At 47.0% G+C, this 27082-nt stretch overlaps 1 protein-coding gene across 1 annotated transcript in view; it reads right to left on the bottom strand.

Moving 5' to 3' along the window:
- The window catches only part of ADGRA3 (adhesion G protein-coupled receptor A3), a 76178-nt gene that overhangs the window by 18027 nt on the left and 31069 nt on the right, over positions 1-27082 (bottom strand). Inside the window, exons 3-7 of the mRNA XM_073646808.1 lie at positions 23739-23810; positions 23391-23462; positions 19755-19826; positions 19164-19324; positions 202-415 (exon numbers count right to left, since the gene is read on the bottom strand). Coding sequence (XP_073502909.1) covers positions 202-415; positions 19164-19324; positions 19755-19826; positions 23391-23462; positions 23739-23810 — 591 coding nt within the window. The remainder of the gene's footprint in view (positions 1-201; positions 416-19163; positions 19325-19754; positions 19827-23390; positions 23463-23738; positions 23811-27082) is intronic.

The following is a 27082-nucleotide window of genomic DNA, read 5'->3' as shown; positions in this document are numbered from 1 at the left end:
CATTGTAGAGCAATGCATAAAATTATCCAGGGTTTTGAAAATCAGGGCAAAATAACAGAATAGATTAGTGTTTTATGTCCCAATATGCGCAGTGGATATGAGGACACCTTTAGGCTACTGACTTGCTACAATGCCAAATTTAGGATTTGTCCAATAAACAACTTCTAGATTATGTGCCATTATCGGAGAACATGTGGGTACCTGGCAATCAGTGAACAGTTGTGGATCATGTTCTTCTGAACAAAAATCCCCTGCGACTCGTCCGTTTCCACAATCCTCCCATCCTGATACCACAACACCTGCATGTCCTGGTCTATGTAGGACGCCATGCACTGGAAAGGGAGGCTGTCTCCTTCAAACACAACTTGGCGATGGGATGGGGTCATGTAAAATGAAGGCAGCTCCAGAGGGGAATCTGAAAATTAACAAGGATAATAAAAATACATTTGAAATCAGAAAATCAAAATCTTATGTTACAAAATGCACAACATTTTATTAACTCGATTTTAAAATACCACTTACAAAAAAGTACACCTAATCGGGACACAGAAGATCTGTCAACATCTATGACATGCCTGTACTAGTAAATACTGTATATATGACCTATAAAATAATTCAGGAACATCTTTTCTCTGCACTGCATCATTCCTCTTTTGTGCTCTAAGGAAATGTATGAATGAGGTCTGCGAAAGCTGCGTGTATCCAGGGTGCTGCTGTCTTCATTATCTCATATATTAGCACAGTTTTTATCCTGGTTTTATTTCTCCTCCTTATCTATAGTCTATTTCATCTACCCTCCCTGACACTTTAAGCGCTTTCCCCACTCTCCACTGGAAATCTGTGTACAACCCTCCCCTTAAAGGGAATCTGTCACCCCCCTGGGAGATATCAGACCTCTACTATGGGAATACAGGGTATAGAAAAGTAAATCTATACTTACCTGTATGGCCCATAGTAGAGGTCTGATTGCAGACAAAAGTGTTTTATCACCTCTGTCTTCCATAGGCTTGGCATCCGGGGGACGCCAAGAAATCCCCACCTATTTGTTTATTATTTCCTGAAATCCCCGCCTATATGCTTAGTTACCATATTCCCCCCCTCCCCTGCACGTCACAGGGCCCTGTGACGTGCACTGCTCTCCCTGATTTCCCAGGCATGCGCAAAGTGCCGCTCACATAGAGTAGGCTTTGCTTCATCCTGACCCCGTTTGGCTGCGTACTGCGCCACAGGGTTCTATTGCGCAGGCGCTGGGGAGTCACTGTGCAATAGACCCCTGCGGCGCAGTGCAAGGAGAGACGGGCCGGGAGGGAACAAAGCACGCTCTATGTGAGCGGCGCTTTTTGCATGCCCGGGAAGTCAGGGAGAACAGTGCACGTCACAGGGCCCTGTGACGTGCAGGGGAGGGGGGTAATATGATAACTAAGCATATAGGCGGGGATTTCGGGGAATAAACAGTTAGGCAGGGATTGCTTGGTATCACCCGGACGCCAAGCCTGTGGAAAACAGAGTGGATAAAAACACATTTCTCTGCAATCAGACCTCTACTATGGGCCATACAGGTAAGTATAGATTTACTTTTCTATATCCTGTATGCCCGTAGTAGAGGTCTGATATCGCCCAGGGGGTGACAGATTCCCTTTAAAAGATAGCAGGACAGAATCACACGGCCGTAAAACTCTGACGAGGATCGCAATGCCATGCTTGGACTGGCCGTTGGCTCCCCTGACCAGAGTGTGACAGCATGTATTTCTATGTAGCTGTAACGCTCGGGTCAGGAGAGCCGAGCATTGTGTTGCGATCCTTGTCTGACTTATACAGCTGTCTGACTCTTTCCTAACACAGAGAGAAGACAGCAGTCACAACCAGAAGCTTTGATGGATTTGTATAATAATAATAATAATAATAATAATTATTTTTATTTATATAGCACCAACATATTCCGCAGCACTTCACAATTAAAAGGGGTTTTCCCATCTCCAAGCTCTTATCCCAATATGTAGTAGGTGTAAAAATAATATTAGCCACTACCTCCAATTAGAAATGTATTATAGTTCTTATGATTCGCTATGTCTCTTCCCTCATGTGCATGGCATTGGAGGACCATAGGTATCCATGGTTACGACCACTGATACAGTGACAGTTAGATGTTAGTGGCTGTAACCATGGCTACCTAAGGTCCTGCAATGCCCTGCACATGAGGAAAGAGACAAAGAGAATCAGAAGAACTATACTACATTGCTAATTGGAGGTATTTGCTAACATGATTATTATTTCACCTACTACATATTAGGATAGGATCTTGGAGATGGGAACATTCCTTTAAGTGGGGACATGTACAGACAATAAAAACAATACAATGTATATTTCACCAGTTACAGGAGGAGTGAGGACCCTGCTCACAAGCTACAATTTATATGGAAATAGGGGGGAAACAATAGGTAGAACGTGGGCATCAGCCAGTATCTAAGTGCAGTTACCGTGTGGTATTGGGTGCATGTACTAGTTTTGCAGAGCAGTCTGCTAGATAAAGAACTTGGAAAACAGCAATAAGGCAATGGTACTCACCAGCCAAGGGTTCAAGACAAATGCACCCCAGGACGCAGCCGGCCCCCTTCTGTAAGAAGGAGATGACACAAGTGCAGAATGCTGTAAGCAATCACCCTCAACCACTCTCACTGGAGGAGCGACCGCCCAGCATTAAAACTGCACAAGATGAAACTTGCAAATAGGGTGCAATTCACACACTCACGGCAACCGTGCCTGGCCAGCATCCTATTAAACGCCCTTCCTATTCGATTAGGCGGGATGCACGGCACCCTATCCGTGCTTCGCAGAGGTGCAAAGCCCCCATTCACGAGGTCACCATTAGTGTACCATTGCCTTATTGCGGTTTTCTAATTTGACTTTGTAATTTTTAAAAAAAATTCTGTTTATTGCTCTGTTTATGCTGTTTGTTTATAATGACAGAGTAGGGACTCGCAAAACCGTGAGGACCCTTGACGATGGGTTGCGAGCTTACGTATTTTGGCCAAAATATCAACTAATACCTCATATGATATTTTTGCACTTTTTTATCTGCCAGGGCACGGCCAGGCCCACTAATGGTGACCTCGTGAATGGGGGCTTTGCACCTCTGCGAAGCACGGATAGGGTGCTGGGCATCCCGCCTAATCGAATAGGAAGGGCGTTTAATAGGATGCTGGCCAGGCACGGTTGCCGCGAGTGTGTGAATTGCACCCTATTTGCAAGTTTCATCTTGTGCAGTTTTAATGCTGGGCGGTCGCTCCTCCAGTGAGAGTGGTTGAGGGTGATTGCTTACAGCATTCTGCACTTGTGTCATCTCCTTCTTACAGAAGGGGGCCGGCTGCGTCCTGGGGTGCATTTGTCTTGAACCCTTGGCTGGTGAGTACCATTGCCTTATTGCTGTTTTCTAATTTGACTTTGGAATTTTTTTAAAAAATTCTGTTTATTGTTCTTTTTACGCTAGATAAAGAACTTGCAGACATTCTGAGGCAACAAAATGAGAGAACATTTTTAACAAAGACTATTTAGAAAGTTGCAGGCCTCATCTGGAGTACTGTGTCCAGTTCTGGGCACCACATTTTAAAAAAAGACATTGAAAAACTGGAGCAAGTTCAGAGCGACCAGGATGGTGACCAGTCTGCAAATTATGTCCTACGAGGAATGGTTAGAGGATTTGGGAATGTTTAGCTTGCAAAAGAGAAGACTGAGAGGAGACTTAATAGCTGTCTACAATTATCTGAAGGCTGTCACACTGTAGAGGGATCATCCTTATTCTCATTTGCACATGGAAAAAAGAGAAGCAATGGGATGAAACTGAAAAGGAGAAGATACAGATTAGATACTAGAAAAAAACTTTTTGACAGTGAGGGTGATCAATGAGTGGAACAGGCGGCCACGAGAGGTGGTGAGTTCTCCTTCATCTCAGATGTCTCCTCAGACATCTGAGATGGTTTCGTGAATCCTACATTGAGCAGGGGGTTGGACATGATGACCCGGGAGGTCCCCTCCAACTCTACCATTCCATGATCAATGAATTTTACCTACAACTCAGTAAACCAATTATACAGTCATGGCCAAAAGTATTGAGAATGAGACAAATAGTAATTTTTCCAAAGTTTACTGCTTCATTTTTTGTAGTGGCAATTTGCATATACTCCTGAATGTCAAAGAGTGATCAGCTTAACAGCAATTACTGTACTTGCAAAGTCAATATTTGCCCAGAAAATGAACTTTAACCCCCAAATCACATTTCAACATCATTGCAGTCCTGCCTTAAAAGGAGCAGCTAACATTGTTTTAGTGATTGATCCATTAACACAGGTGTGGGTGTTGATGAGGACAGGGCTGGCGATCAATCAGTCATGATTAAGTAAGAATGACATCACTGGACACTTTAAAAGGAGGCTGGTTCTTGGTATCATTGTTTCTCTTCAGTTAACCATGGTTATCTCTAAAGAAACACGTGCAGCCATCATTGCACTGCACAAAAATGGCCTAACAGGGAAGAGTATCGCAGCTACAAAGATTGCACCTCAGTCAACAATCTATCGCATGATCAAGAACTTCAAGGAGAGAGCTTCCATTGTTGTCAAAAAGGCTCCAGGGCACCCAAGAAAGACCAGCAAGCGCCAGGACCGTATCTTAAAACTGTTTCAGCTGCGGGATCGGACTACAAGCAGTGCCGAGCTTGCTCAGGAATGGCAGCAGGCTGGTGTGAGTGCTTCTGCATGCACTGTGAGGCGGAGACTCTTTGAGCAAGGGCTGGTTTCAAGGAGGGCGGCAAAGAAGCCACTTCTCTCCAGAAAAAACATCAGGGACCGACTGATATTCTGCGAAAGGTACAGGGAGTGGACTGCTGAGGACTGGGGCAAAGTCATTTTCTCTGATGAATCCCCTTTTCGATTGTTTGGGACATCTGGAAAGCCTTAGTTACTTACCGGTAACGGGATTTTTCGGAGCCGATGACAGCACCACGTGAGAGGATCCGCCCATCAAGGACAGGAAACCTACAGGTTAAAAAGGGCGGCCCTCTCTTCCCGCCTCAGTTTAGTTAACAGAGCATGAGAGTACCGCCAAGGTTAGTTATAACAAAACATAATCACATTAAGTACATTACTTTTCATCAATTTCCCACAAGGGTGCACAAAAAGAAATCAAATCTACAGGAGTGCACAACACCAGTGAAGGGAGGGAATATACGGGTGCTGTCATGGGCTCCGAAAAATCCCGTTACTGGTAAGTAACTAAGGCTTTATTCGGTCGTCCATGACAGCACCACGTGAGAGAATTACAGAGACGAAGGAAATTAGGGAGGGACCACAGCTTGAAGCACCCTTCTCCCGAAAGTGAGATCTGCAGAGCCACCCAGATCCAATCTATAGTGCCTATAAAAAGTAGAGGGAGAAGACCAAGTGGCAGCCTTACAAATCTCCTCAATGGAAAGCCCTGTCTTCTCCACCCAGGAGGTTGACACCGCTCTGGTAGAATGCGCCCTCAATCCCTCCGGTATCTCTTTATCCCCTGAGGAGTATGCGAGGGAAATGGCCTCCTTGACCCATCTAGCGATTGTAGTCTTTGAGGCCTTACAACCCTTCCTAGCCCCCCGATAGCAAATAAATAGGGACTTATCCTTTCTAAAGCCATGTGATACTTCTAAGTACGCACCTCCTAACGTCTAAAGTGTGAAGTCTCTCCTCTTTTTGATTTTTGGGTGGAAAGCAAAAAGTTGGGAGAACTATTTCCTGGGTTCTATGGAATCGAGTGGCCACTTTAGGAAGAAAGGCTGGATAAGGTTTTAATATAATCCTATCGTCCAGAATTTGCGTGAATGGAGGGCATATTGAAAGGGCCTGTAGGTCACTGACTCTCCTGGCTGAAGTTAGGGCTACTAACAGGACCGTCTTTAGGAAAATAATTTTGGGGGAGACTAAATCTAGTGGCTCAAAAGGAGGACTGGTCAAGGCATCTAAGACAAAATTCAAATCCCAGGGAGACATCTTTGCTTTGGTAATGGGTCTACACCTAAAGGAAGCTTTTATAAAACAGCCTATCCAATAGTTATCTGCAATATTGGAAGAAAATAAAGCTCCCAACGCCGACACCTGTACTTTCAAGGTACTGGTAGTGAGACCTAATTCTAAGCCTCGCTGCAGAAATTCCAGAATTTTCCCAATAGGGGGCCCCTCCTCCACCTTATCTTCTGCAAAGGACAGAAACTTCCTCCAGGTCCTGGCATAAATATGGGTGGTAACAGGTTTTCTGCTAGCCAGGAGAGTATTCACTACATTTGCGGGGAATCCTTTGTTGGTCAATAACACCCTCTCAAATTCCACGCCGTCAAATGTAGACTCGGGGTTGGAGGATGGGAAAGTGGCCCCTGAGTGAGGAGGTCCGGAATCTCCGGAAGAACCCAGGGATCCGATATGGACATCTTCCGGAGACAAGGGAACCACGGTCTTTTGGGCCAAAAGGGACATACGAGTATCACTCTGGCCCAGTCTGCCCTGATCTTTTTTATCACCGCTGGAAGCAGGATCATGGGAGGGAAGGCATATGCCAGAGGAAACCTCCAGGGAACCATAAAGGCGTCCACTGCCAGGGGTCCTTCTCTGGGGTCTAAGGAACAAAAATTTTCCACTTTCCGATTGGCTCTTGTTGCGAATAAGTCCACAGTCGGAAGGCCCCACATTTCTACGATTCTGGAAAATATTTGTGTATTTAGGGACCACTCTCCTTTTACAGAAGTACGGCTGAGGAAATCCGCTGTGATGTTTTCCTTGCCTTTTAGATGAGTAGCCGAAAGAGAGAGACAGTGATCTTCGGATTTCGGGCAGAAGTGCGTTCGCTACCCTCATCAAGTTTCTTGAGCGGGTTCCCCCTTGGTGGTTTATGTAAGCTACCGTGACTTGATTGTCCGAGAGTACACGGACATGCTGGTCCTGAAAATATATAAGGAACTCGTTAAACGCATGCTGCACCGCCAGAAGCTCCTTAACATTTGATGACAACTGTTGCTCACTGCTTGACCAGGTTCCCTGCACTAATTTCCCTTCAAAGTGAGCTCCCCAACCTGTAGCACTTGCATCAGTGGACAAGACTGCAGTTGGACTACATTCCCAGGGAACCCCTTTAGCAAGATTGTCTTGTCGTAACCACCAACGAAGGGACCATATGGCACGAGGACCTAGCGTAAACTTACGGTCTAGATGCCCCTCTAAAGCTGCGTTATTGTACAACACATCCCACTGAAAGGCTCTTGAATGCAATTGTGACCAACGAACCGCAGGAAAAGTGGAGGTGAAGGTTCCCAATAGTGACATGGCCTTACGGAGTGACATAGAAGGTTTACGTATACATTGTTCTACCAACTCCCGTATTCTATCAATTTTCTCTTCTGGAAGACAACATAGCTGTTTCCTGGAATCTAATATGACCCCCAGATATTGTTGTACCTTGAGTGGAGATAGTCTAGATTTTTCTAAATTTAGAAACCACCCCAAACTCTTTAAGACCGACATGGTCTCCTGCAGGTGGGTCTCGCATTGAACCAACGAATTCCCCACTATCAGGAGATCATCCAGGTAAGGGATAATTAGAATGTCCCTTTCTCTTATATGGGCCATAACTTCCACCATTACTTTATTAAAAACCCGTGGGGCTATAGCTAAACCGAAGGGGAGTGCAGTGTATTGGAAGTGTTTAACCACCCCGTCTATTTCAATGGCCAGCCTCAAGTATTTCTGGTAATCACTATGAATTGGGATATGGTAATACGCATGTTTGAGATCGAGCACTACCATATAGCAGTGGGGAAAAAGTAACTTTATTACGGATTTTAACCCCTTAATAACATCTGACGTACTAATACGCGTCTGTGCCCTGGGACTTAAGAGCCAGACCCGTATTAGTACGTCATCGCGATCGCGCGCGCACACAGGCTGTGCGGGCGCGATCACCGCCGGGTGTCAGCTGATTGTCACAGCTGACACCCGGTACTATGTGCAGGGAGCGGTCCTGCACCGCTCCCAGCACATTAACCCCCGCGATGCTGCGATCGAAGTCGATCGCGGCATTGCGGGGGCAAGGGGAGGTGATCGGCGATACTCACCTCCTCTTCCGGCTTCCAGCGCAGTCTGCAAAGGCTTCCCGGGTGTTGCCATGACGACCCGATGTCGTCATGACAACATCCGGGTCACCAGAGAGCAGGAAGATTGCTTGGACATGCGCAGTGCATCTCCAAGCAATCTTCACACTGTGCACTTCTGACAGCCTTCATGGCATAGGGATGGTGCTCCATTCCTGTGCCATGCAGGCGATCAGAAAAAAAAAAGTGAAAGTCCCAGAGTGGGACAAAGTAATAAAGTGTATAAACTGTGTGAAAGTGGAAAAAAAAAAAAAAAAAAAAAAGTGCAAAAATATTATAAAAAAATAAAAAAAAAATCCACCAAAAATAAAAATATAATGTACCCATCAATAAATATTATTATAAAAAAAATAAAAAAAAAACAATAAAAGTACACATATTTGGTATCGCCGCGTCCGGAACAACCTGACCTATAAAACTGTCCCACTAGTTAACCCCTTCAGTGAACACGGTAAAAAAAAAAAAAAAAAAAAAAACGAAGCAAAAAACAATGCTTTATCACCATACCGCCAAACAAAAAGTGGAATAACACGCGATCAAAAAGACGCATATAAATAAAAATGATACCGCTGAAAACGTCATCTCGTCCCGCAAAAAACAAGCCGCCACACAGCTCCATCAGCCGAAAAATAAAAAAGTTATAGCTCTCAGAATAAAGTGATACTAAAAAATATTTTTTTCTATAAAATAGCTTTTATTGTGTATAAGCGCCAAAACATAGAAAAATGATACAAATGTGGTACCGCTGTAAACGTACTGACCCGAAGAATAAAGCTACCTCATCAATTTTACCACACGCGGAACAGAATAATAATAAAAAAAAAAAAAACAATTCCTGAATTGTTGGTTTTTGTTTATTCTGCCTCCCAAAAATCGGAATAGAAAGCGATCAAAAAATGTCACGTGCCTGAAAATGGCACCAATAACAACGTCAAGTCATCCCGCAAAAAACGAGCCGTCACATGACTGTCTGCCAAAATCTGGAAAAATTATAGCTCTCAAAATATGGGGATGCAAAAACTAGATTTTACAAAAAAATGCGTCTTTTAGTGTGTGACAGCTGTCAGTCATAAAAACCCCATATGATTCTGGCATTGCTGTAATCACACCGACCCGAAGAATAAAGTCGTCTAATCACTTATACCGCACGAGGAACGGCGTCAAAAATAAACTCTTGGGTTAGGATTGGGCTAGGGTTAGGGCTGGGTTTGGGGCTAGGGTTGTGCTGGGGCTAGGGCTGGGGTTGGGATTTTTTTCAAAAGTAAGAAAAAAAGATGACGATATGGCGACTAGTGTTGAGAGCAAGTGCTCGCTACTTGAGTTTGCATCGGGTCCTCTGGTATGCATTGAGTATCGTGGGTATTTGAGTGACATGCTCGAGTCTCTGTCCCATATGCTTCGCGGCCAAAAAACTTTACGGGGATTGCCTGCCATGCACGAGCGATCCCCGCATGATTTTTTTTGGGTGTCTAATAACCGTGAAACATGCGGAGCAGGGACTCGAGCACACGCTGTACATGGTGCATACCTGAGTACCCGATGCAAACTCAAGTAGCGAACACTTGCGCTCAAGAATAATGACAACTTATTCAATATGATGACCTAATGTAAACAAATTCTGTGCCGTACCTCTGGGTTCAAAATGTTCACTATACACCTTAATAAAATCCTTGAGGGGTATAGTTTCCAAAATGGGGACACTTGTGGGGGAGCTCCACTGTTTAGGCACATCACGGGCTCTCCAAACGCGACATGGTGTCCGCTAACAAATTGAATGGAAAATCGGCTCAAATTGTTAGCGGACGCCATGTTGCGTTTGGAGAGCCCCTGTGTGCCCAAACATTGGAGCTCCCCCACAAGTGACCCCATTTTGGAAACTAGACCCCCCAAGGCACCTATCTAGATGCATAGTGAGCACTTGGAACCCCAGGTGCTTCACAAATTGATTCATAAAAATGGAAAAGTGTTTTTTTTTTCACTTTTTCATTATTACGAATCAATTTGTGAAGCACCTGGGGGTTCCAAGTGCTCACTATGCATCTAGAAAGGTGCCTTGGGGGGTCTAGTTTCCAAAATGGGGTCACTTGTGGGGGAGCTCCAAAGTTTGGGCACAGATGGGCTCTCCAAACGCAATGTGGTGTCCGCTAACAATTTGAGCCGATTTTCCATTCAATTTGTTAGCGGATACCATGTTGCATTTAGAGAGTCCCTGTGTGCCCAAACATTGGAGCTACCCCACAAGTGACCCCATTTTGGAAACTAGACCCCCCAAGGCACCTATCTAGATGCATAGTGAGCACTTGGAACCCCTAGGTGCTTCACAAATTGATTCGTAAAAATGAAAAAGTGTTTTTTTTTTTTACTTTTTCATTATTACGAATCAATTTGTGAAGCACCTGGGGGTTCCAAGTGCTCACTATGCATCTAGAAAGGTGCCTTGGGGGGGTCTAGTTTCCAAAATGGGGTCACTTGTGGGGGAGCTCCAAAGTTTGGGCACACAGGGGCTCTCCAAACACAACATGGCGTCCGCTAATTATTCAAGCAAATTTTACAATCAAAAAGTCAAATGGCGCTCCTTCCCTTCCGAGCCCTGCCGTGCGCCCAAACAGTGTTTCTTCCCCAAATATTGGGTATCTGCGTGCCCAGGGGAAATTGCACAACAAATTTTGGGGTCCATTTTTTCTTGTTACCCCTGTGAAAATAAAAAAAATTGGGTCTAAAGTAACATTTTTGTGAAAAAAGTTAAATGTTCATTTTTTTCTTCCACATTCAAAAAATTCCTGTGAAGCACCTGAAGGGTTAATAAAGTTCTTGAATGTGGTTTTGAGCACCTTGAGGGGTGCAGTTTTTAGAATGGTGTCACTTTTGGGTATTTTCTGTCATAAAGACCTCTCCAAGTGACTTCAAATGTGATGTGGTCCCTAAAAAAATGGTTTTATAAATTTTGTTGGAAAAATGAGAAATCGCTGGTCAACTTTTAACCCTTATGGCTCCCTAACAAAAAAAAATTTTGGTTCCAAAATTGTGCTGATGTAAAGTAGACATGTGGGAAATGTTATTTATTAACTCTTTTGTGTGACATATCGCTCTGATTTCAGGGCTTAAAAATTCAAATTTTGAAAATTGCAAAATTTTCTAAATTTTCGCCAAATTTCTGTTTTTTTTCACAAATAAACGCAAGTGATATCGAAATTTTTCCACAATCATGAAGTACAATATGTCACGAAAAAACAATCTCAGAATCAGGGAGATCCGTTGAAGCGTTCCAGAGTAATTACCTCATAAAGGGACAGTGGTCAGAATTGTAAAAATTGGCCCGGTCATTAACGTGCAAACCACCCGCGGGGCTTAAGGGGTTAAAGACTCCATTTTAAAGGTGTGTATTTTAAGGAAATTATTCAGGGATTTCAGATTTATAATTGTCCTGAAACTTCCATCCGGTTTCGGAATCAAGAAGAGCGGCAAAATCCAATTACTATGAGAAATCTGTTCCCAAGCTGGGACAAAAAATGACAAATGACAATCTCCCTCCCACCTGGGCTGATTGCGTATCCCCTGGCTTCTGCTCAATTTTTGGAGACGAATCAAAGAGTAGACCTCTACCTTTTCGACCTCTTTCATCAGACTTGTCTTGCTCCCTGAAATATCTCTTCCGGAAAAATTTCCTCTTCCGGAACGATCTCTTAAAGGAAGGTAGAGGTACTGATGGAAACCCCTTCTTAGGGTCCCCCGCTTTCTCCAATAAGTCGTCCATGGTCTGACCAAAGAGGTATTCTCCTTCGCACGGGATTGTACACAGTCTGGACTTAGTCTGTAAATCCCCTGGCCAGCTTTTAATCCACAAGGCTCGCCGAGCCGCATTTGACAGTGCTGCTGACTTTGCTGCCAACCTCGCCGAGTCCACAGATGCATCAGCAAGAAAAGCTGCCGCCCCCTGAACCAGTGGAAGGGAAGAAATAATGTCTTTCCTAGAAGTCCCATCCTTCAACTGACTGTCTAGCTGTTCAAGCCACACCATCAGGGCTCTGGACGTACAGGTAGCTGCTACTGTTGGTCTCAGTGCTCCCGCAGCTGTCTCCCATGCCCCTTTCAGGAAAGTATCAGCCCGTCTGTCTAGGGGGTCTCTCAATGCACCCATATCATCGAACGGGAGGGAAGTTCTTTTCGCTGCTTTAGTAACAGCAACATCCAGCTTGGGTGCTTTTAACCAGGAGGAACACATAGCATCCTCAAACGGATATTTCCTTTTAAAGGATGGAGGAACACTACCCTTCTTGTCAGGCTTTCTCCACTCCTTATCAATGAGGTCTTTCACCCTTGAATTTACTGGAAAGACCCTTCTCTTCTTTAGCCCCAGACCACCAAACATAACATCCTCCGCTGACTTCTCTACCCTCGAGTCCACTATCCCCATTGTAGATCGGATGGCTTTTACTAGGGCATCGACCTCCTTCAGGGGGAAGCACTGTCTGTCTGGTTCACTATCAGAGGAAGAGAAGGCGGAGGAGGAAGCGACCGATAGCTCAGAGTCTGAACCCAGCTGGGTTTCTTGAGGAATATGCCCAGACTCTGAACCTCGCAATGCTTTGCCTATTTCTTCCCTTATTAAAGTTCTTAGGCCTAGGGAAAAATCTGGGGTCTCCTCTGATATCATTTCGCTGATACAAAGCTGACATAACCTTTTGCTATATGAATCAGGGAGTGGACAGCTGCATAAGGCACACTCTCTGTGCTTGGACTTCGAGGAACATTTCTTGCTCTAAAAGAAAGTCATAGATAGAAAGAAGGAGGAAACATTAGTAGAACTTTCACGAAGATTCCACTCACCCCACAGAGCCTTCGGTACCGTAGAAGCAGAAGAATCCAGCATGCATGGCGAGGAATCACGCCGCACCGGACCGTCCTTCCTGCTCTTAGTGGTAGCTCTTCTAGTTGCACGACGAGACCCTAGCCGGGAATGACGCTGCGCCACTAGTTGTGAGGGCTCCCCAGAGGGCTGCTCCTGCAGCAGATGTTGTTGCCTAGGTGACAGCTCCTGTGAATCTTCCATAGCTTACAATGTAAGAATGGGCTGGGAAGCACCTCTGTATGTTACCAGACCCTTTATATACTGGCCATACCGGTACCATGTGTGGGTGTGTGTTTCCTTTTTTTTTTTTTTTTGTACCCAGGAGGGCGTTACCTGCTCCTTGGTCTTCCTCCCCAGGTCCAGGTGGGATCCAGGTGGGCTACTCGCCGCCAGGTCCTCAATCCCCCGGCGCTCAGCTGCTCGCGCCAAAAAATTCAAAGAGCCCCGCCCCTTCCGGTGACATCACAGGGCTTCCTGCCCGGCGCACCGGAAGTCGCGTCAGAAGGTCGCGCCCGTCACGTGCACCTGTATCTCCGGCAAGCGGTAGCTTGGAGGGGGGGGGAGCCCGCTAGCGGCCCCACACCTGGCGGACATCTACCTCCCGTGAGGCGATGTCGCGCCTGCCGCAGTGCTCACGGAGGCGCCCCCATGAGCCCTGCCGTGGCGTCTCCAGAGGACCGGGACGGACCGGCTCCAACCACCTGCTGTGGCTGTCTCTGGGACAGGAGTCCATCTTCTGCAGGTAAGCCTGCAAGGTCCCCCATCATGGACAGGAAACCTAAACTGAGGCGGAAAGAGAGGGCCGCCCTTTTTAACCTGTAGGTTTCCTGTGCTTGATGGGCGGACCCTCTCACGTGGTGCTGTCATGGACGACCGAATAAAACAGCTTATTCGGAGAAGAAGAGGTGAGCGCTACCACCAGTCTTGTCTCATGCCAACTGTAAAGCATCCTGAAACCATTCATGTGTGGGGTTGCTTCTCAGCCAAGGGAATTGGCTCACTCACAGTCTTGCCTAAAAACACAGCCATGAATAAAGAATGGTACCAGAATGTCCTCCAAGAGCAACTTCTCCCAACCGTCCAAGAGCAGTTTGGCGCCCAACAATGCCTTTTCCAGCATGATGGAGCACCTTGCCATAAAGCAAAGGTGATAACTAAATGGCTCATGGAACAAAACAGAGATTTTGGGTCCATGGCCTGGAAACTCCCCAGATCTTAATCCCATTGAGAACTTGTGGTCAATCATCAAGAGACGGGTGGACAAACAAAAACCAACAAATTCTGGCAAAATGCAAGCATTGATTATGCAAGAATGGACTGCTATCAGTCAGGATTTGGTCCAAAAGTTGATTGAGAGCATGCCAGGGAGAATTACAGAGGTCTTGAAGAAGAAGGGGCAACACTGCAAATATTGACTTGCTGCATTAACTCATTCTAACTGTCAATATAACCTATTGGTACTCATAATATGATTGCAATTATATTTCTGCATGCGATATAAACATCAGACAAACACTAATAAAAACCAGAGGCCAGCAGATCATGTGAAAATATAATTTGGTGTCATTCTCAAAACTTTTGGCCATGACTGTATATTCCCCTGGGGGAATTTTCATCATCAGTACGCCATGTTTCCCTACACTATGTGGGCCTCCTGGAGCAGGTCTAGACGTTTAGTTTTCAGTCTGTGCAGATACATATCTCCAGCAAGTCATGCCTAGTCTTATTTACCCATCAATAGCAGACACATTAATCTACCCAGAGAAGAAGGTGAGGTCATGCCTCAGCTTCGTGACAGGCGTCCACATGGGAGACATGACGTGTGCAGCTTAGCTGCCGAGGATCAGAAGAAAATGAAGAGCGATCAGTGGGAGAAACATGCACAGGATTATTTACTCTCAGTACAAGTAAGAACCCGGACTTGTGATCTCACAGGTACCCAGGTGCCAGGAAATATCAAGGCTGACGTACAGCAGTGAATGTACGCAGCTCTGTTACTCAAGGTGAACACAACCAGCGTCTATGCCATGAAGTCATGTTCTGGACCCGCACACAACCTTCAGGGCATCTCCACAGTAGAGCCGTCACCACTTCCACACGCTCTGTTCAGTAAACACCTCATTTGTAAAACTCTTTGCTGTGCTTTTATATTTCCTAGAAAATAATAGACTGACAACTGGGCGTTGACAGCTGGGGGTGTGTCACCACACTGTCCAATCAGAGTTGACAGTATTAGATTGTATGCTGACACAAGCTTATAATAAGGGGGACGGTAACATTCAATTGTCATATTTTATACTTATCTAGAAAGAATTATAGAGGCAGTTATAAGAAAAGATCCCACCAGAACTGTCATTCCCGGCCAAAAATCCCACCAGAATCCGGAGAGGTGACAGATTCTCATTAGCACATTGAATAGGAAAAAGTGATACAAGTTTCTACACCTACTAAATGTCTCCCCACCTCCAAAAAAAAGGCCAGGCTGATCGGGTGCAAGCCATAAAAATTACTAAGTCTGAGCTGAAGGGGCCTCTTGGGACACACGAGATAAATATGCCTCAGAGCAGACCTGGGCAAAGTGCACCCCGCGGACCGAGACAGCCAAAGGGCTGAAGCAGTGGCCCACAGACCGCACCGTGCCCGCCCCCCACCGCCGCCTGACCCTGTCTCCATGTGCGCGCCGCTGACTGCAGTGGTAGAGGAGGGGCCTCAAGCCCCTTCCTCCGCCAATCAGCGTGTGGAGCAGCTGACACGATGACGTCATTGCATCTGTGCATCAGAGGCAGGAGCAGAGGCACAGCACCGGGGGAACAGGAGCAAGGTGAATGTGTTTTTTTTTTAATGTGTATGGGATGTTTGACAGGACACGGGGAGACTATAGGGGTCTGTTGCAGGACCCGGGGAGGCTATGGGGGTCTGTTGCTGGACGCGAGGAGGCTGTGTGGAGCTCTCGTGCTGGACGTGTGGAGGCTGTGTGGGGCTCTCGTGCTGGACGTGAGGAGGCTGGGTGGGGCTCTCGTGCTGGACGTGAGGAGGCTGTGTGGGGCTCTCGTGCTGGACGTGTGGAGCTCTCGTGCTGGACGTGTGGAGGCTGTGTGGGGCTCTCGTGCCGGACGTGAGGAGGCTGTGTGGGGCTCTCGTGCCGGACGTGAGGAGGCTGTGTGGGGCTCTCGTGCCGGACGTGAGGAGGCTGTGTGGGGCTCTCGTGCCGGACGTGAGGAGGCTGTGTGGGGCTCTCGTGCCGGACGTGAGGAGGCTGTGTGGGGCTCTCGTGCCGGACGTGAGGAGGCTGTGTGGGGCTCTCGTGCCGGACGTGAGGAGGCTGTGTGGGGCTCTCGTGCCGGACGTGAGGAGGCTGTGTGGGGCTCTCGTGCCGGACGTGAGGAGGCTGTGTGGGGCTCTCGTGCCGGACGTGAGGAGGCTGTGTGGGGCTCTCGTGCCGGACGTGAGGAGGCTGTGTGGGGCTCTCGTGCCGGACGTGAGGAGGCTGTGTGGGGCTCTCGTGCCGGACGTGAGGAGGCTGTGTGGGGCTCTCGTGCCGGACGTGAGGAGGCTGTGTGGGGCTCTCGTGCCGGACGTGAGGAGGCTGTGTGGGGCTCTCGTGCCGGACGTGAGGAGGCTGTGTGGGGCTCTCGTGCCGGACGTGAGGAGGCTGTGTGGGGCTCTCGTGCCGGACGTGAGGAGGCTGTGTGGGGCTCTCGTGCCGGACGTGAGGAGGCTGTGTGGGGCTCTCGTGCCGGACGTGAGGAGGCTGTGTGGGGCTCTCGTGCCGGACGTGAGGAGGCTGTGTGGGGCTCTCGTGCCGGACGTGAGGAGGCTGTGTGGGGCTCTCGTGCCGGACGTGAGGAGGCTGTGTGGGGCTCTCGTGCCGGACGTGAGGAGGCTGTGTGGGGCTCTCGTGCCGGACGTGAGGAGGCTGTGTGGGGCTCTCGTGCCGGACGTGAGGAGGCTGTGTGGGGCTCTCGTGCCGGACGTGAGGAGGCTGTGTGGGGCTCTCGTGCCGGACGTGAGGAGGCTGTGTGGGGCTCTCGTGCCGGACGTGAGGAGGCTGTGTGGGGCTCTCGTGCCGGACGTGAGGAGGCTGTGTGGGGCTCTCGTGCCGGACGTGAGGAGGCTGTGTGGGGCTCTCGTGCCGGACGTGAGGAGGCTGTGTGGGGCTCTCGTGCCGGACGTGAGGAGGCTGTGTGGGGCTCTCGTGCCGGACGTGAGGAGGCTGTGTGGGGCTCTCGTGCCGGACGTGAGGAGGCTGTGTGGGGCTCTCGTGCCGGACGTGAGGAGGCTGTGTGGGGCTCTCGTGCCGGACGTGAGGAGGCTGTGTGGGGCTCTCGTGCCGGACGTGAGGAGGCTGTGTGGGGCTCTCGTGCCGGACGTGAGGAGGCTGTGTGGGGCTCTCGTGCCGGACGTGAGGAGGCTGTGTGGGGCTCTCGTGCCGGACGTGAGGAGGCTGTGTGGGGCTCTCGTGCCGGACGTGAGGAGGCTGTGTGGGGCTCTCGTGCCGGACGTGAGGAGGCTGTGTGGGGCTCTCGTGCCGGACGTGAGGAGGCTGTGTGGGGCTCTCGTGCCGGACGTGAGGAGGCTGTGTGGGGCTCTCGTGCCGGACGTGAGGAGGCTGTGTGGGGCTCTCGTGCCGGACGTGAGGAGGCTGTGTGGGGCTCTCGTGCCGGACGTGAGGAGGCTGTGTGGGGCTCTCGTGCCGGACGTGAGGAGGCTGTGTGGGGCTCTCGTGCCGGACGTGAGGAGGCTGTGTGGGGCTCTCGTGCCGGACGTGAGGAGGCTGGGTGGGGCTCTCGTGCCGGACGTGAGGAGGCTGGGTGGGGCTCTCGTGCTGGACGTGTGGAGGCTGGGTGGGGCTCTCGTGCTGGACGTGTGGAGGCTGGGTGGGGCTCTCGTGCTGGACGTGTGGAGGCTGTGTGGGGCTCTCATGCTGGACGTGTGGAGCCTGGGTGGGGCTCTCGTGCTGGACGTGAGGAGCCTGGGTGGGGCTCTCGTGCTGGACGTGAGGAGCCTGGGTGGGGCTCTCGTGCTGGACGTGAGGAGGCTGGGTGGGGCTCTCGTGCTGGACGTGAGGAGGCTGTGTGGGGCTCTCGTGCTGGACGTGTGGAGGCTGTGTGGGGCTCTCGTGCTGGACGTGAGGAGGCTGTGTGGGGCTCTCGTGCTGGACGTGAGGAGGCTGTGTGGGGCTCTCACGGTATATAGAAAGGGCTGTATTTGGATTCAAACGATATATAGAGGGATGTCAGCATACTTCTGCTCAATGTTAAGTCATGCAATTAATATTAATATAATAGAATAATTATAATTAATATATTGATATTAATAGGAGCAGAATTAATTTCAGCCTATTGTTTCGGCCCTCCACAACTATCACAGTCTCTCATGTGGCCCCTCGGGAAAATTAATTAATTGCCCACCCCGGCCTTAGAGGGAACCTGTCACGTTGTACATACAGTCAGATATGAGAGCAGCATGGTATAGAGGAGAAGCTGAGCAGAATGATAATTCAAGCACCGCCCACTGGACTCATATATACAAATACCAGGGGTTTCAATGAATAAAATGCAAGTTTTAATTAAACTTTTCCTACAAAAATCCATCTGATCCGCTCTCCTTCGATTTAAAATCGATACCATTTTGGACATGACATGTTCCCTTTATAGAGGCTTTCCAGGTTTGCCTGGCCAAACACATTAGATCGCTATGAGATGAACAAATTTGGGCTTCCCCCAAAACACAGGAGCGCCTGCCGAAATCAGCGCGTTCAGCTGACTGTCTCACTGCCCTTGGTGTAACAGACATCAGCTTTCCCTGCACTGACTTCCTGCTGAGCTTGTGATAGGCTGGAGTTTATACAAAGCAGCCAATCAGAAGAGGCAGAGCTGCAGAGAGCGAAAGAGTGCAGCAGCCTGAGCCAATGAGGAGACAGGAGGCGTGTCTCAGACTACCTCAGCCTCCTGTAGGTGCTGTAGCTAAACTGTAGACACATATCACAGCTCTGCATAATGGAGTGGAGCCAAGGAGCGAGATCTGAAGAGAATAAATAGGTAAAGAGCACCTATACAAATTCATTCTGAGCTGGTGACCGGACAGATGCTATGTATGTTTATGAGAATACATAGTAAATGATGCACAGGTATGTCTTATACCTACCGCAGGTCAGCTGTTCGGGTTTCACTGCTGGGATCGGCTGCCCTTGCAGAGACTTGGGGTAGGAACATTTTGTCTCCCGGACCGTTATATTCTTTGTCTTTATCCATTGCAGCATCCACAGAAGGTTACAGTCACACAGAAGATAGTCTGTCTGAAATTCACTGTAAGGGAACAGAAAAGCCATGTCGTCAAACTGATTTTATGGACACAACCTTAAAACATTCAAATTATCCCACATAAAGCCCTAAATGGCACTATTTTACAATATCCCATTTTTATGCATGTGTTCTATACATTTTTTTTTTTTTGCGATCATGTATACATTATTGTCTTAAGAGCCTTTTATGGGAACTTTTTTTTTTTAAATAAAGGGTATAAAAGTCAAATTTTTGCCTTCAAAATCCCCCACTGTGCCTTCTCAGACCATTTGTCATCACCAGGATTGGGATATTCGCCATCATCCGTATCATGGAGACTTTGTGAAGATATGTACCGGTACGATGGAGAAGAACTCAGGGGGGTGAGGAATTCTGGTTTACCATCAGCAGAATACAGACTACCGGTAAATACTAGCGGACACAGGATACTTACAGAGACTTTAAGGCAGACAGGTTGGCAAACGTTCCTTGCGGCAGTGACGAAAATAAATTCCCAGAGAGATTTCTAGAAAGGAAGAGATAGACTTTCACTACACGCAATGTAAATATCTGGTCAGATTACAGCTTAATAACTGACTACAATGCAGGCGTCACACAGTAGGATAAGTATAGTTTACGGGCGCTTTATGTGTGATCATACATCTAATGGAAGCAGGCAAAATAATAACTCAACCTAATGAAGCAATTCATTACCAGGAGTTGGCAATGCAGAACCCTGTAATTACTCAATGAGCTAGAAGAGACCTGTATATAGGAGGTAACGCTTCACCCCATCCAGAAGATGTAAGATGAGGAGATAGACCTGTGGGTCGGTAGTGCCACGGCCCATCCGCTCCTCCATCCCATTCTTAGGATCTCTATTGTTAAGAAATTATAAAATATTCCAATTAAATGTTATAAGTAGGTGATGTGCTGTGTAGACAACCTACTTTCTCAATGTAAAAGTTTTGAAAAATAAGAGTCAACGTTGTAAATATTGAGTCTTTGCATAAACTTGATGTATTTGTCCATAAAAGATTAAAAACCTATGATAACTGGACGTCAGTAATTATAGAAACATATTAGATCTAAAAACACTGAAGCAGCAACTTTGTGAAAACCAGAATTTGTGTCGATCTCAAAGCTTTTGGCCATGACTGTATAAACAGGGTCACAATGAGAAATGTCATCCCACTATCATTGAAAAAGGGTTAAAGGGGTTATTCCCATCTTCATACATGGCTATAGTCGGCGAGGGCTCTTAGAAACAAGCAATTTACCGCTTATTAAAATTTGCAGCCTTTCTTGAGAGATTAACATTTTCTTTTGTTTACAGTTTGTTGCCTTGGAGACCGACCACCGCTGCTGTCTACCTTATAAACACTGTGCTGAAACTGGCTGGGATTAGGAAGTAACAGTGCGCTCCAGCGATCCTGGCCAACTTCAAAACATTGCTTACAAGCACAACAGAAAAGAGCATGCAAGCACTGCAGCAGCAGTGGTCGGTCTCCAAGGAAACGGGGCTGTAAACAAAAGAAAGGATAAGGGTCAATATCACAACAATGGCTGACCATTTTAATACAGAGTGTATAGGCAATATGGCTGCATGGAAAGGGGGGGGGGACGAGTGGAGGAAAAAAGGGAGGAAGAAGAGAGGAGGAAAAAAGGGAGGAAGAAGAGAAGAAGAAGAGAGGAGGGAAAAGGGAGGAAGAAGAGAGGAGGAAAAAGGGAGGAAGAAGAGAGGAGGAAAAAGGGAGGAAGAAGAGAGGAGGAAAAGGGAGGAAGAAGAGAGGAGGAAAAAGGGAGGAAGATGAGCTACAAGATTTAAAGGAATCTGTCACTTGATTCATGCTGCCCAAAGCATGAGAAGCATAAATCAGAGCCTGGCGGCACGACTGCAGCCTGGTAACGTTTTCTCTAAAACGCTGAGTGTTTCAGAGAAAACATACACGGCTGAAATCAAAATTTAAAAAGTTTGCCGTGGCTGTCCATCATCTCACCGCAACCCCTAGAGTTGACTGACAGGTCTCTCCGATGTGTGTACATAAGGAGAGACCTGTTAATCACCAGGATCAAAGCCAGTTGGAGGCAGCGGTGGACTAGTCTCCTCTCTCCCTGTAGTCTCCGGCCAGGCTCTGATTCCCCCTGCATTTAGTTTAGGAAGCATTAAACTATTCACAGGTTTTGTTAAATAATAGAATAAATACATTATTTCACTTCATAAGATGTACTAATTAAAAAAAAGTAAAATCAAGTAAATGAGATTTTCCCCCTTAATCAATATGTTTCCTTGCCAGTCACAGTAGTACTAGCATTATATTCAATAAACAGGAGTTCCAGTACCTATGATGCTGTAGGTAGGGTAGTTTACAGAACATGATAATTTATGAAGGGCACCACAACATAACAGAATACATTTCCGCACTACCCGGAGTCAGCGGGGCATCAGCCATGACTGCTGTCTACGGGGGACTCCCAAGGCTGCGTTTCAAGGATGATTGAGTATATTCTTGGAAAACACACAATTCGCATTTTATTTCACAATCTTCCCACATTTGGTAAAACCTCGCTCTCTCGGATGCATTCTTTCAGCAATACGGATAAGATTATGGCATGTAAATTATTTTTCAATTGCTCAAACAGAGCAAACTAGTGCGGTATGCAAAGAAAAACAGTCTGTACATGCGACAGGAGGAACAAGCGCAAGCAACAAGCCAGCAATATCTTTCCTTTATTACACAAAACATTTATTTCTCCCTGTAAACTCATTTATTTATTTTGCTCACTTATATAGCGCCATTAATTCCACAGTGCGTTACAGACATCATCGCTGTACCCATTGGGACTCACAATCTATCAGTATGTCTTTGGAGGGTGGGAGGAAACCGGAGAACCCGGAAAAACCCACACAAACACCGGGAGAACATACAAACTCCTTGCAGATGTCCTTGGTAGGATTTGAAGCCAGGACCCCAGCGCTGCAAAGCTGCAGTGCTAACCACTGAGCCACCGTGCTGCCCTGTGAATATTGTGTGTTGGTGACCGGTATATACGTCACACTTCTGCTGCATATAGGGAGATGCAAATAAGACAAACTCTCCAGTGTGAACTCTGACATTACTGTGGTGCACCATCAACAGAACTTCTCATTCACGGTGGCTCAGTGGTCAGCCTTGCCTCGCTGGGGTCCTGGGTTCAAATCCCACCAAGGGCAACATCTGCAAGGAGTTTGTATGTTCTCCCTGTGTTTGCGTGGGTTTCCTCTGGGTTCTCTGGTTTCCTCCCACACTCCAAAGACATACTGATAGGGAATCTAGATTGTGAGCCCCAATGGGGACAGTGATAAAAGTCACACATCTGCTAAAAAGGGGAGTGTTGGAGAGGGTAGGGGGGGATAGGAGGAGAAAGCATTTCGGCTGTCACCAATCCAATCACTACAATTAATGACAGGTAAGGGAAAACCTTGTCCTTTGCTGGATCTCCTAACTAACGAATGTAATCTATATATTTTTTTTTAAAGGTATCTGTCAGTCCATGATTCACTCTGGGATCATGGCAAGAATAAGTGTGTGGCCGGCTGCCTGGTAAACATCACTGTTTAGGAATGATCCATAACCACGCTGGAAAGCTCTGTTCTTCTGTTGTTTCCTATAAATAATACTATATTTAGACCCTTTTTTGTCGATTTGCTTTTTCCAATGGATCATTCGGTTGATTTACGTACATGGTTGGGGGACACAGTGGTTGGGATTTCCACTGATCGGACATTTGTGGCATATTCTAACAACACACCACCGAGTAACCAGATCGCTTGTCATCTCTATTCTGGCTCCACAACCTTCAGCATCGGTGGCGTCACAGCCATTAATACCTGCCGGGACGGGCGATTATAGTGCATCTGTACTAATCATATTGGTGGCCGTGACGTCACGGGCCCCGCTCACCTCCTGATGTGGACAGAAACCATGGACAGAATACCTTTTAGCTATATTGTCTGACGTCCCATTAAAACATACTTGTATTTAACAAGGATATTTTTTTTATTATTCTTTTATCTCTTTGTCATCAATACATGTAATATAATACTTACAGTCTAACCAGGGCGGGGAGCCCCTTAAATATGTCCGCGTTAAGGCATCCAATCCTATTATTGGCTAGATCTCTAAAAGAAAATAAAGACAAGTGATTCGTTATTACTCTTGTTATATTATCTATAAATAATTTATAGTGTAATTTGAGGATTTTACATGGACTTTGCTATGTGGCGATTCCCTCTTTAGGGCTCATGAACACTACTATGGCACCTCCCTCCCAGTGACGGGTAGGGGGCTCGGCTCATGGACCCTCACTAACGTTATCCTTTCAGGTCTCTTACTGACTGAGTTTAACACTCGTTAATAAGACTTGTTGCATTTCTTTATATCTTAAGGTAACTTACAGTCGTTTAAGAGTTGAAAGTCCCCAGAAGGCACCAGGCTCTATTGTGCTGATCAAGTTATTCCGAAGATCTCTGGAAACAGATAGTGAAAAGTTAGGAAACTACTGAAACATGCTTCATTAATAATTTTCTACCATTTTGACACATACCCCTTTGAGAAAGCAGCTAAGCAAAACGCGCGTCAGGGGCTAGAAGGAGAGCACTTTCGGTCCAGGTATAGTAATGGGTAACCACCAGGTAGCTTCACTTTGAATTTTATCTCCATTTCAATTGATTTGATGGGGGCTTCTATTGGCACTATCATTGTGCCTTTATTGCTTTCTGTATTTTCTGACATACTTGTCTTTGGCTCCCATGTGCTGGTCACCTACCCTAAATCTGACAGTTCCTCTCCCTGCATGTTTTTTTCATTTTCTTGTTGTAAAGTCTGTGCTGTTCCTTTATATAACAGGCTGTGCTGCTTCTGACATAAACCGAAGAGCATGCCACATTCACAAGTACTGTCGGTGTGGAATCAGCAAGTCACCAGGATGCCTACATTCGAGTATTGGCTGAGAAAGTCTCCTTCTGCCCTGGTCCAACTGCCATGAAGCACTGAAGTGAACCCTGGGACCAGGGTATGTAAATCTTTTTGTTCATCTCTAATAATAAATTACATGATAAAAGTTCCTTAAATCCTGGTTGCAATAAAGTCGATAAACTGGGAATGGCTTTCAGTGAAAAAATAAAATACCACTGAACTGCACAAAAATGTAAATGGAGAGGAGACTCAAATCGTGGATTTCTTTAGAAATAACCAAAGTTATAACAGTGGATTAAACACTGCAAGGCCGTAACCCAGACTGAAATTCTGTTCATTACTGTGACTATATCCAGCAGTAAATCATTAGTGGAGTGTGCTCTTTGCCACTCCTTACAGCTAAATATATCCAGTCCTGGAATGCCGGTTATATATATCTATATCCACCGCCCGCATTACTGAGTGGTCTGCAGACAGGGATGGGGAGACAGGAGCAGCCGTCCTCATTGTCCCAGGGGGCCATGTAATCCGACTCCAGCAGAAAAACAAATCAGGGCCGACAACTCCCACCAGAACAAAAGCAAAACAAACAGGATGAGGTCTCCGCTTCATTTGTGGCACCTATTAACTAAACAAGTACCGATGGTTTGTACATTGCTTTACTCTATTACATACAATATCACAGAAATTCACAATGTGCATAAAGAGGAATGAGAAACCTGCAGAAATCATCCATATAACACCCAGAGCGGGAGACAGAAGTCAGATCTATCAGAAACAGGGTTTACCTAGAGGGTAATACTTAAAACGGGTATTCCCCTCTCCAAAATCCTACCCAATATGTAGTAGGTGTAATAAAAACAATATTAGCAAATACCTCCAATTAAAAATGGAGTATAGTTCTTCTGATTCGCTATGTCTCTTTCCTCAGGTGCAGGGCATTGCATGACCTTAGGTATCCATGGTTACAACCGCTAGCAACTAGCTATCTAACTGTCACTATAGCAGTGGTAGGATCCATGGATATCTAACATCCTGCAATGCCCTGCACACAAGGAAAGAGACATAGTGAATCAGAAGAACTATACTCCATTTTTAATTAGAGGTATTTGCTAATATTATTATTACTACACCTACTACATATTGAGATAGGATAACCCCTTTCAGCTGCAATTACACAGCACCATTATCGTTCCTAGGAACACTCTTTTCACAATAATATTGCAGTCTAAACAGGCTGATGATCACCACACAAACAAGCAAAATGCTCGTTCATCTTGTGAAATTATTTTTTGGGCTGCAGAAAAAAAAACATGGTTCTCGGCAGCACGTTGTCTACTCGCACAACTATTCCAGCCTATGTGCAGCACTGCCTATTCAACGACCCACCGACCGGCAAATATACTGCCAGTATGTTAACACTGTGAATCGCACAGTGTAAACAGACTCTTACTGATTGTGGAGTCCAATCAGTAAAACATTGGAAGCAAGAATAGAGGGTCTGTACCCCCTTCTATGATCTCTGCACTGAGCTGTCTATAGAGGAATAGCTTTCTTTGATATGTTCTAGCGCCGGGTTAGTAGTGCTGATGGGTGTGTGTGTGTGGGGGGTCTGGATCCTGAGAGGGGCAGAAGTGGTCGGCATATCATGGGCACAAGCCTGTACACCACTCCGGATGCACACAGCGTACTGAGCGGAGCAGCTCCATACACTGGGCGGTGACCGCCGGCGGGTGCTGTTCTCTTCTATAGGGACTGATCTGCACTACACACTGTACAGAGCTGCGCTGTTCTGCTCCTGTTCTCTCTATAGGGACTGATGTGCACTACACGCTGTACAGAGCTGCGCTGTTCTGCTCCTGTTCTCTTCTATAGGGACTGATCTGCACTACACACTGTACAGAGCTGCGCTGTTCTGCTCCTGTTCTCTCTATAGGGACTGATCTGCACTACACACTGTACAGAGCTGCGCTGTTCTGCTCCTGTTCTCTCTATAGGGACTGATGTGCACTACACGCTGTACAGAGCTGAGCTGTTCTGCTCCTGTTCTCTCTATAGGGACTGATCTGCACTACACGCTGTACAGAGCTGCGCTGTTCTGCTCCTGTTCTCTCTATAGGGACTGATCCGCACTACACGCTGTACAGAGCTGCGCTGTTCTGCTCCTGTTCTCTTCTATAGGGACTGATCTGCACTACACGCTGTACAGAGCTGCGCTGTTCTGCTCCTGTTCTCTTCTATAGGGACTGATCTGCACTACACGCTGTACAGAGCTGCGCTGTTCTGCTCCTGTTCTCTCTATAGGGACTGATCTGCACTACACGCTGTACAGAGCTGCGCTGTTCTGCTCCTGTTCTCTTCTATAGGGACTGATCTGCACTACACGCTGTACAGAGCTGCGCTGTTCTGCTCCTGTTCTCTTCTATAGGGACTGATCTGCACTACACGCTATACAGAGCTGCGCTGTTCTGCTCCTGTTCTCTTCTATAGGGACTGATCTGCACTACACGCTGTACAGAGCTGCGCTGTTCTGCTCCTGTTCTCTTCTATAGGGACTGATCTGCACTACACGCTGTACAGAGCTGCGCTGTTCTGCTCCTGTTCTCTTCTATAGGGACTGATCTGCACTACACGCTGTACAGAGCTGCGCTGTTCTGCTCCTGTTCTCTCCTATAGGGACTGATCTGCACTACACGCTGTACAGAGCTGCGCTGTTCTGCTCCTGTTCTCTCTATAGGGACTGATCTGCACTACACGCTGTACAGAGCTGCGCTGTTCTGTTCCTGTTCTCTTCTATAGGGACTGATCTGCACTACACGCTGTA

Source organism: Phyllobates terribilis, unplaced genomic scaffold (assembly GCF_046119375.1).
Source record: "Phyllobates terribilis strain yellow unplaced genomic scaffold, ASM4611937v1 Scaffold_1__5_contigs__length_1240528914, whole genome shotgun sequence".
Lineage (NCBI taxonomy): Eukaryota > Metazoa > Chordata > Amphibia > Anura > Dendrobatidae > Phyllobates > Phyllobates terribilis.
The sequence above is the reverse complement of the archived record's forward strand: the minus strand, read 5'-3'. Positions and strand labels throughout refer to the sequence as shown.